Source organism: Leptinotarsa decemlineata, unplaced genomic scaffold (assembly GCF_025532065.1).
Source record: "Leptinotarsa decemlineata unplaced genomic scaffold, Ldec_3_MD MMD2_tig00005002_RagTag_RagTag, whole genome shotgun sequence".
In the NCBI taxonomy this organism is placed as follows: Eukaryota; Metazoa; Arthropoda; class Insecta; order Coleoptera; family Chrysomelidae; genus Leptinotarsa; species Leptinotarsa decemlineata.
The window spans coordinates 1,322,082-1,333,921 of record NW_027412614.1 but is presented as its reverse complement, the minus strand read 5'-3'; the positions used below and the strand labels follow the sequence as shown (position 1 = coordinate 1,333,921).

The 11,840-nt window shown below is 45.6% G+C and overlaps 1 protein-coding gene across 1 annotated transcript; it reads left to right on the top strand.

Annotated features, from left to right (window-relative positions):
- The first annotated feature begins 1,213 nt into the window (after positions 1 to 1,213).
- LOC141484216 (uncharacterized) lies at positions 1,214 to 2,775 on the top strand. The gene has a single exon (XM_074179299.1). It carries the CDS (start codon positions 1,698 to 1,700, stop codon positions 2,559 to 2,561), a length of 864 nt encoding a protein of 287 aa, XP_074035400.1. The 5' UTR covers positions 1,214 to 1,697; the 3' UTR covers positions 2,562 to 2,775.
- Positions 2,776 to 11,840: the final 9,065 nt, after the last annotated feature.

Sequence of the window (11,840 nt, the reverse complement as noted above, 5' to 3'; positions counted from 1 at the left end):
AGGCAACTCGGAGCCTCAATCTGGAAAACGTTACCAGGAATGTAAGAAAAATGGACAGCAAGAATGAGGAGAGAAAAAGGATAAAAAGGTGTATAAGGGAAGAATGGCAGAGAGAGTGGGAAGAAGGAACGAATGGTCGACTGTTATACAGGTACTGCAGAACAGTCGGATTTGAATCCCTCAATCTGTCGAGGAAGGCTGTCCAATTGTTCACGGGGCATGGTAATTTCCCGGGTTACCTTGCCAGGTTCAACCTGGGACCTGAGGTGCCATGCCCTTGTGGCTGGGGGGAGCCTGAAACGGCAGAGCATGTGCTAGAGAGGTGTATAGAGGGAGAAAGAATCGGATGGCGCGAATGGAAGGAACGACTGGAGCGAGAGAATGGAGAAATGCAGTTTAGGAGAATCAATGAGAATAAAAAGGAATGGATTCGGCTAGCGAATGAATGGGCGGAACGTGTGGTGAGGAATGAAAGGGAATAAAAGACGGGCGGACTGCCACATATATTACTGATAGGAAAAATGATGAGCGATACGCGCCCCAGTCCTGTCACTGGCCTGACGGGTGAACCCCAAGTTATGTATTATTATTCTGGAACGCCAGATAATAGAATGTATTGTAGATGTAGTTAGATAGACATTAGTTAAATATTAGTTATTGTTGAAGAATGTGAATTTTAAGTTTGTAGAAATTGAATGTAGTAATAATTTGTAGAAACAATAAAGATAAATGGGTCTTCTACCCCGCTGGTTTCGTCCTTTCGTGTGGCCGGCGTTATGCGTCGACTACACGAAGGGGGGGTGAATTCGGAGGAGTAGGGGTTCCATTGACAGTGGTGGCGTTAGATAGAGGGAAGATGCCTAGTTGCAAGGTTCTAGGGCCAGGTCAGCGGAAGGCAATGGCATTATTCATGTACTGTATGGCCTGGAATATATCAACCAATGTGCTGAAAATGTATTCTGTACAGATGTTGAAGCGAAGCGGCTGGTTCCATCAATATCAAATGTTCCTATTATTAGTGTCAGTGAAATGCAACTGAGTAGGCGGACATCAAGACCTTCAGTTCCTGTCATAGAAGGTGATGAACTTATAAATATGATTCAGAAAATCAAAGATAGTGGTGATGAAGCAGCAACACTCGAGAATCGAGTGGTCGAATACCCGAAATTTGTGTTGGCTGGACTGAATTTCTGTTTCCGCCAGGTGAGAAGAAATCTTAGGGCAGGTGTAGCTGCCTGTTCATCATTTTTCTCTTTAATATGCAATTATCAAATATATTTCCATCTGGAAATCTGCCTTTAGAACCGACATCAATAAATACAAATTTATAGTTTGCGTCTACTACCGCCAACAGCACAATAGAATGATGTTGCTTATAATTAAAAAATGAGGATCCACTGTTTATAGGTTTCTTAATTGTCACGTGTTTTCCATCGATAGCGCCCACAGTATTAGGCATTTGCCATATATTTTGGAAATCGACGGCATTTTTTTCCCATATATCCAGTGTAGGTTCTGGCATATAAATAGGTTGCATGTTCTTCCAAATAGCAGAAGATACTTTGGTTATAATATTTGAGATAGTCCTTTCTCCCATTCTGTAACTATAACCAATGCTCCGATACGAGTTACCGCTCGCGACAAATCTGTAAAGAAAAAAAATACATTTATTATATTTTATATAGTCGTGATTATTAATGATGACCAATTTTATTGCAGGAAGTGAAGCCAAGAAATCTTGGGAAAAACTGAGGAACAATCACCGAGATGCACTTCGTCGGCAGAAAATGTCGAAACTGAAAAGTGGATCAGGAGCTGTTAATATAAAGGCATGGCGCTATCAAGAAAATATGTCGTTTTTAATCCCGCATATGGCAAATAGGCCAAGTAACACCAATGTTAATGAAGACATACTGAATGACGAATCATCTCATAGTAATTCAAATACTATAGAAAATGACATTCAAAAAAATTTTAGTGATACGGATATTCATGAATCAGGAGTTGAAGAAACTATTGAAACCCCTGAATCACAATCTACTCGTACAGCAGCTGATCAAGGAAATAAAAGACGACGAACAATGAACACTTTAAATAACTTACTAACTAAATCGATTGAGGACCATGAACGTAGAGAAGCTAAACGACAGCAAGAACGTGAGCGCTTAATTGCTAACATCAATAATGATATCACCATAAGCAATGTTGAAAATGATCCACTTTTTCATTTTTTTATTAGTATGTACGAGACTACAAAAAGATTGCCGCCACTGTCTCAACACAATAATCAAACAAACATATTTTCATTAGTCTCCCAAGAAAAATCTAAAAACTTGATGGAATATTCGCCTCGTCCACATTCTTCCTATTCACAGAGTAGTGATGTAGAATCATACTATTCATCATATACGCCTTCTCCTGCAGAACAACAGCCACATAATGATGCATATTATACGTCTACTCCTATACAACAACAACAACAACAGGAAGGTGGGACAACAAATATAATCACACAGGGTAATGAATTTGACACTTTTGAAAATGTGTGTCAAACTTTGTAAATTATGTTTATAAATTATTATTGTGCTTTGAATAGTTTCACTTAATTTTTTAATTTACCTATATAATAAACTTACCTTAAGAAAACAGCAAATTTTTCTTCAGTACTAATTCGTTCATGACCACCATATCCGTGATCTTCTAAATCTGTAGCAATCATCGCATGTACTTCCTTAAAATCGTTCCTAGTCATCCTAAAATAATTTTTAAATTTTTCGTCTGAATACTCGGAAGTTAATTTGAATTCTCCATGTGTTTTTCTTTTGGAGAGGTAAGAGCTCTTCCATATTTTTTTTTCGGATAATCTTATTAACAATAATCTATTTAAAAACTCGTTATCACTGTCTGATTATGAACTTAAATCAATCGCGTCCATCTTGCTTCGTTTTCGTCTACGAATGGTAGAGACACTAACTGATGTACGACTCGTGAAAGCAACTGCGGACACACACGTGCCCGCCAATGTCAAAGCGACATTGGCGCAGTGTCGTGAACGAGTGCGAGCGTGGGCATGTGCGGCGTTGTAAACCGCAATGCCTTCCCTGGGATCGACTCAACGCCGCTAAGGAGTTCGAGCACATGCTGCGACTGGACGTCTGCCGCCCTTCTGAGGGTAGCTGGACTTCTCTCCTCCACATGGTGCCCAAGTAAGGTGACGAATGGCGTCCCTGTGGCGACTATCGTGCGCTCAACGCCCGCACGATACCAGATCGCTACCTAGTGCGACATATCAGGGACTCCGCCCAGACGCTGGTCGGCGCCTATCACCAGATAACTATAGCTCCAGAGGATATCCCGAAAACAGCCATCAGTACGCCATTCGGGATGTTTGAGTTCCCAGCGATGAGCTTCGGTCTCCGCAATGCAGCACAGACCTTCCAGCGATTCATCGATGAGAAACTACGTGGACCGGACTTCGTTTACGCATGCATTGACGACCTCCTTGTCGCATTCGAGAACGACGAAGAATACGAGAAACACAGAAGATGATTCCTGCCATAGAAGGTGATGAACTTATAAATATGATTCAGAAAATCAAAGATAGTGGTGATGAAGTAGCAACACTCGAGAATCGAGTGGTCGAATACCCGAAATTTGTGTTGGCTGAACTGTATTTCTGTTTCCGCCAGGTGAGAAGAAATCTTAGGAAAATAGCTCTCTTCGGGTCAAGCAGGAAATCTAACAACATCTCTTTCTGGTGCAAGTGATACTGTTCGCTTCGTCAAAGCCACGTGGTGCTTTTATATTTTGTATTTCGTTAGTCATAGTGTTTTGGTGTTGATAAATTTCATCATTGATACACGTCGTGTGTTAATTAATAAATTCACCTATCACAGTCCCGACGTGACCCCGACGTGATAATTTTTTTTGTGGGTGACGGTGATACAAGTGAATTTTTCACGTCGTTTCCAAACATTGACCATTTAGCTATACAAGTAAGTATCCTTTGAATTTCACGCGTCGTTGTGTACATAGACAATACAGTTTTCGAACCGTCTGAACAAGTACCCCTAGTAATAAATCGTTACAATGCCAAATGGTAGTCCTGAACCCACGAGTTCGATCTCTGCGCGTCTCAGAATACCTATGTTTACTTCCGACGATGCGGAGGTATGGCTCCAGCAAGTCGAATGGACACTTGAAGATAACGGCGTCAAAACCAGCATCGAAAAGTTTCGTCAGGTCGCGAGATCGCTCGACATCCGGGAGGCTAGAGAAGTTCGCGACCTAATTCTCAACCCACCAGTCGACAGGCCTCACAAACAACTTGAGGATGAGTTGCTGCGACGCCTAGGAAAGTCACAGGCTTAAAAAATGCGACAACTTCTGGAACGCGAGGACATCGGTGACAGGACGCCATCTCAGTTCATGCGCCACCTACAGACGCTCGCAGGTTCCTCCGGGCCATGTGGATGGACCGTATCAACCCAATCGTTCGCGTCAGCATCGCCGTACAAGTAACACAGCCAGGAGTCAGCCTCGACGACCTGGCGAAAACCGCTGATTGCGTCATGGATGCACTGGGGACTGTCGCGCCCCTACAAAGGCAAGTATCCGCGTTGTCAAGTGCTACCGAACCGCAAAAGTGTGAAAGATGTTCGCGGTTATCAGCGCAAATTGACGAACAGAAACGCAAGATCGACGCACTCTGGGCTGAAGTGAGACAACCGCGAAACCGCCAACAACCGCGCGACCGCTCAAGCTCGGGAAACCGTTCGCGCTCGCAATCAGCTAACCGGTTTGGCGGTTAGTGCTACTACCACCACAGATTCGGAGAAAATGCGCACATGTTTCAGCAACCATGTTCATTCGTCGCGAGCGCTACGGACACGGGAAACGCGCCGGGCAGTCGCTAATGACAGGTGGCAAGTGACAGCTGCCCCACCGCGACAGAACTTCGTTCTCAGCCTTTGACGAGGACGGATGTGTGTGAGGGAATTGACTGAGTTAATTTGCAATTGAAACTGTTTTTCTATCGTACAGTAAAAGTGAATGTGATTAGTGAAAAAGGACACATAACTAAAGTATTTGAAATTGATTTCTTATAAATCCAGTGAAATAGACACATAAAAACGAAGTTCCCGCATTTGTATGGAATACATGCATTTAAGAAAGTAAAAAGTTGCTTTGTTTTCAACGATAAATAAATCTTATCAGCGTTAAAACAAAAACGAGATAAGGTTTTTTGGGCTAACGAAATATTCGTATTCAAAATTGGCGAAGGTGCACCTTCGTCAATTTATTGAGTGTCAGGACTTTGAATATTATAATATAAGTGGAATTTGGGAAATACTGAAATTTAGACGGATGAAAACCACTATAACAGTACGGGATGGATTTTAAGAAGAGAAAAGGATTTGGAGGTAAAGATCCGGAATATGATATTTTCAAGCCGAGGGAATCACCCCCTCTGTAGGAAGAGATAGTAGTAATGAAGGCAAATGAGGAAGAAACTATACCGACCGCACGAATTGTGAGCGTGTGTCTGTCATATGTGGAGGCTGTCACCCGAAATCGGACCGGGGTGGTGGTAATCAAAGGAAAAACGAAGGAAGGTAGGAGAAGGATCAGGGACGTACTCCGGGATGAAAGTAGGGTCAAGGTAAAGGATGATCAGAAGCCAAATCCCCATGTCCTACTCACGGGAGTTGAAAAGGGATATGGGGACGAGGAGCTGATCAGACAGCTGTTGAGTCGGAACCCAGAGTTGGGTGATGACCTAACGGAAGCTGGTCTAGAAAGTATGGTGGTGAGAAAGCGGAGAAATTGTAGGAATGAGTGGAGAGAGAACGTGATCTTAGAATTGAACGCTGAGCTCTTCCGGAAAATGATGTCCTTGGGAGTCCTGAGCCTGGACTTGGCAGATATATATGTGGAAGAGCACAACAGTGTTGCGGTGTGCTTTAAGTATTGCCACTTTGGGCACACTACCAAAGCATGCCGGCAGGAACCGGCATGTAATAAGCGCGCAGGGCAACACGAAGGGCGTGAGTGTAGGGGTGATAGAGGACTCAGCTGCGTAAACTGCAGAAGAGTCGGAGTGGTAGTGGGTGAAAGGAGGCACTCGGCAATAGATCCGAAGTGCCCAGTATATGTGAGGAGGGTGGAGATACAGAGAAGGCGTACCAACTACGTTCAGGGTACTGCAAATTAATGTGGGAAAAGGGAGGGATGCTACCACACTACTGCGGAAGACCGCCGAGGAGCGTGACGCTGCAGTGGTGTGTATTCAGGAACCCTGGGTTAAAGAACCGGCATGGGAAGGGTGGGTTGAATACGATGGTGGGGAGGGCACTAAGATACGAACCTGGGTCCGATCCACTGTCGATAGTCTCGCCCTCAGGAATGATAGAAGCATGAACGGGATAGGTATAGTGGTAGGGAATGAGAGGGGAAATGTTAGGATTATGAATGTGTACGACGAGCCAAGTGGAAATAGGAATGTGAGAATGGATGCAATAAGGAGAGTATTTGATGAATTGGAGGGAAAAAAAATTCTGGTTGGAGACGTGAATGCGAAGAATGTAGCATGGGGTGGAAACACGACGGATGAGAGGGGAGAAGATGTGCTAGAATGGGTGATGGAGAAGGGGAGACATGATTGAGAATGACTGTGTAAGTCCGGCCACTTTCTTTAGTAACAGAGGTGAAAGTTGGGTTGATTAACCATCAGTGAGAGTGTGCACTCCTCAACAATGATGGAGCGGAGGAGATGCCGTCCAACGTCTTGAAGGAGGATGGTACCTACACTGAGGGGAGGGAGGAGACCAGCAGGTATCTGCTGGGCAAATACTTCCCCAAAGACGATCCCCTGAGAGACACCCCGACTAGGCGCTGGTGGAGGGAGAGAGATGATGAAGAATGGGAAGAAAATCAGCCTGGGTTTACTATCGGGGAGCTGACAGCTGTGGCTGAGTAGCTGCTCGATAGGAAGCCAACAAGAGTGGATGGGATCCCGAACGAAGTTATTCGTAGGGTGATGGAATGGAAGGGAGAGTGCATGGTGGAACTATTCAGCGCCTGTCTGGGGAGAGGGCATTTTCCCGGCGCGTGGAAGCGAACACATGTTGTATGGGTACCGAAAAAGGACGGAAATCCCAGGCCAATCAGCCTGCTGACTGGCATGGGACGGATGTTGGACAGGCTTCTTAACGGTAGGATGCAAGTATGTTGTGAAAGAAAGTTGAAATTCTCCCCGAATCAATTTGGGTTCAGAGGGGAAATGGATACAGTAATGGCAGTAGAGAGAATGGTGAGTAGAATGAAGGAAAACAAGAGAGGAAGGAGACATAGTCTGGTTGTGGCGTTGGACCTGTCAAACGCCTTTAATAACGCATGGGCACCGGCGATTGAAGTGTGTATGAAGCGAATGGGAATGCCGGAAAATGTGGGCAGGACATGTATGAGTTTCATAGCGTAGAGAACAGTCACCTGTGGGGCGGTCTCTGAAATGGTGAACAGAGGCTGCCCACAGGGGTCAAGTCTGGGACCGACCCTATGACTGCTAGTGATGGAGGCATGGTTCGAGAGAATCAACAGGATGAAAATCAGAGAAGGCATAGGAGCAACAGGAGTACAAGTGCAGGCCTATGCGGATGACCAGCTTGTCATCATCGAGGGTAACTCTGTCGACAGCATAGAGAATGGATGGAAGTTGCTATGGGTTGAATGCAAAGTATGGGAGGAGGAGATGTGGCTTAACTATAATGAGATGAAAACGGAGTGCATGTTCATACCAACTGGTAGAGATGTAAGAATCCCGGTTCTAAGAATGCATGGAAGAGAGATTGAGCAAAAAACGAGTGTGAGATATCTCGGAATTGCGGTGGACACAGGACTACTGTTCATAGACCACCACAAAGAGGTAAGGAGAAAATTGAGTGAGCTGACAGGGAAATTGAGGAAATGGACCGGGAAGAATGTTGGATTAAAGAGAGAATGTGTAAGGATGATATATGAAAGGGTGGCTAAACCTGCGGCCAAACCTGTACAAGTCTGGGGGGAAAGGGCGCATGACAGTAGGGTGAAGAGACAACTGAGTGCGGCACAGAGGCCGTTTCTGTTGGCTTCATGTGGAGCATACAGAACAACGCCAACAGCGGCACTCAGTGTCATAATCGGAATGGCGCCACTTCAAATAGAAGGCTGGGCCAGATACCATGAATGGAGAGCGAATGGAAGAAGGAAGATAGAAGAAAGAGTGAAAGGCGAAGACAAAATTCCCCCCTGGCTGCAAGGGGAGTTGCTGGAGGGAGAAGAGGTGACTGAAGTGTATGTGGACGCAGGAGCGATGATGGAGGAAGAAAGGATGGGAATCGGATGGGCGTACAAAAGGAGAGGGGATGAATGGACCACAGGGAATGAAAAAATAACCCGGCAAAGTAGCGTGAAAGGAGCAGAATCAGTGGCAATAGAGCGGGTGATTGGTATGTGGAGCATGGAGGAGAATCTGAGAGTAGTGAGTGACTCGGCAATGGCGGTTGAAAGAGTGAATGCAAGAAGAGTGGGGAAAAGGATAGCAAGAATACAAAGGATGATTGAGGAAAGGAGAGAGAGGGGAGTACGTACCCAAATCATATGGAGGAGGGGGCACGATACCGGCAAGATGGGAAATCTGAAGACACATGAAGAGGCCCACATGGGCATGAATAAGGAGCAGGTTACGCTTCATGTTATGCAATCATATAGCAAACTGGAGGAGAGAAAGCGTGTGAAAGAGAACATTAAGAGGGAATGGGAGAGGGGTACGACTGGGCGACTGTTCCACAGATTTTGTAGAACAGTCGGGAATGAATCATTGGATCTGTCGCGAAAGGCGATCCAACTGCTCACAGGGCATGGGAACTTTCCGGGGTACCTGGCGCGATTTAGACTGGGCCCGGAGGTTCCCTGCCCGTGTGGGTATGGGGAGCCGGAAGCGGCAGAGCACGTGATTGATAGATGTTTGATAGGGGATAGGATTGGATGGAGAAAGTGGAAGGAGAGAATGGAGAGGATGAATGGCCAAATGAGTCTAAGGGATTAAAATGGAAAAAATAATGAATGGATATGATTTGCGAATGAATGGGCAGACAGTGTGGTGAGGGACGAATGGGTATGATTTGGGCAAGTTACCAGCGCATTGAAGGAAGGAGGAAAAGTCGCCTTTGGGGAGTGTGACCGTCATCCTGGTTAGGGTTGGACACAAGTCTGGGAAATGTATAAGAATCCGGCATATGATATGAGATTATGTAGTGAGGGATAAAAGGGAAAATGGGTTGGGAGATGAATTAGAATAATTTAGACCTGGATCATATTGGTTAGAAGAATTGTTTAGTTTAGTTATTTTGATATATTTAAGTTAGCGATATGTAAATAGGAAGTTCAAATTGTTTTGTTTTTAAAAGAACTATACATTGTAAAATTTATTATTGGCGTCGTTCTGCGGCGGTGATGCAGTGGGGGGGAGAGTTCGGAGGAGTAGGGGTTCCTTTGATAGTGTTGGCGTTAGATAGAGGGAAGATGCCAGTTGAAAGGCTTTCGGGCTAGGGCAATGATGGCAAAGGCATTATTCATGCCCCACCGCGCGCCGCTTATTTTTAAAAGAGAGGGACAGTGCCGTAGATTTGTTAATAGACACCGATGCTATTTTGTGCGCGTTTTCGCGTGAACTTGTTCGTGACCCTCGAGTAAAAACCGAGTTCGAGCTATCAGCGGCTAACGGTACCAACTATCGCCACGTAAGGCCTAATTCTGATGACTATCAGCCTGGGTCTCCGCCGGGATTTCACGTGGAACTTTGTGATCGCGGATGTGTCGCAGGCGATTATCGGTGTGGATTTCCTGTTCCATTTCGACCTACTCGTCGACTTACGCAATGGACACTTACTCGACCGGGGATCAAAACAATCGCTGGCAGTTCACGATATAATCAGCTGCTTCAGCAGGTCCGGGCAATTACTCGTCCTGATGGTGTGTGCAAAGTTACGGATAACGTGAAGCACAAAACGGTGCACCATATCCACACGACACCAGGTCAGCCCGTCGCCGCCAAACCGCGATGCTTTCCCTGGGATCGACTCAACGACGCTAAGAAGGAGTTCGAGTCCATGCTGCGACTGTGCGTCTGCCGCCCTTCTGAGGGTAGCTGGACTTCTCCCCTCCACATGGTGCCCAAATAAGGTGACGAATGGCGTCCCTGTGGCGACTATCGTGCGCTCAACGCCCGCACGACACCAGATCACTACCTAGTGCGACACATCAGGGACTCCGCCCAGACGCTGGTCCGCGCCTATCACCAGATCCCTGTAGCTCCAGAGGATATCCCGAAAACAGCCATCACTACGCAATTCGGGATGTTCGAGTTCCCAGCGATGAGCTTCGGTCTCCGCAATGCAGCACAGACCTTCCAGCGATTCATCGATGAGAAACTAAGTGGACTGGACTTTGTTTACGCATGCATTGACGACCTCCTTGTCGCATCCGAGAACGACGAAGAACACGAGAAACACATCCTGTTCGAACGTCTACAGGATGCATCAACACATCCAAATGCTGTTTTGGAGAGCCAGAAGTCGAGTTCCTCGGATACCTCGTGTCTGGCAAAGGCGTGCAACCCCTTCCTGAAAAGGTCTCCGCAACCCAGGAGTATCCACGGCCCGAAACACCAAAAGACCTCCGGCAGTTCCTAGGTATGATCAACTTTTACAGACGATTCATGCGTAGGACTGCTAGGACCAAGGCCCCACTGAACGACCTCCTCAAAAATAATTGTCTTTCCAAGACAATTGCTTGGAAAGACACCGCCGAAGCAGCAGAAATGGTGTACGGAGAACCACTCCGACTTCCTGGCGAGTTCCTAGCATCAGCCTCCACCAGGGACATAGACGACTCGGCCAACTTCATACGTGAGCTACGCCAACTCTTCCAAGCACTCAGGCCGGTCAGCGACACCAGCCACGGCGAGCGAAAGCTTTTTGTCTTCAAAGACCTCGCTACCGCAGCCACGACTTCGTCAGGCACGATGCTTCAGGAGGACCGCTTCAGCTGCCTTACGATGGACCCTACGAAGTTGTTTCACGAGCCGAGAAACACTTCGAACTTTCAATGCGAGGCAGAAACGTTCTAGTGTCCATCGACCGCCTCAAACCAGCCTACATCATCCTCGAGGACATCGCTGCACCCGAAGATGATCTGGATGATGACGAAACCTTTATTCCTACTACTCCAGGAGATAATCAAGCTCCGTTACAACAGGAACCAGCATCACCATAAGCCTGCAGGACGCGCTCAGGTCGTCGTGTTCGATTCACCGAACGCTACCAGGCAGGCTTCAGTTAATTAATTTTGCAACCTATTCTTCCATTTTGACGATTTAATTAGTAATCACAGGATGAAATCATTTTTAAACCTTTTTTTCTCTTATCCACACACATTTCACAAATCTCTTCAACAATTTCATACAGTTCAAAAAATTTTGTATATTCACGTTCAAATACTCAAAAATCAATTTTTTCTCTTTTCATTATTCCTTCATTGCAATTCGATTTCAGTTTTAAACTCGCGATTCAACTTCAACATCTCACAAATTGTATCTTTGCAAAAAAATCTATTTATTTGAAAAATACAATTCCAATTTCAGTCTCAGTTTCATTGTTGCAAAAATTTATTCAACTTTCAGCAGCTCAAATGACTCGAACTTTTCTAGAATAACTTAGTATAAAAACATTTCATTAATCTAGTGTCAAGCAGTCATCCAAATCGAACACTGTAATCACTCGATTCTCGAGTGTTCGAATACC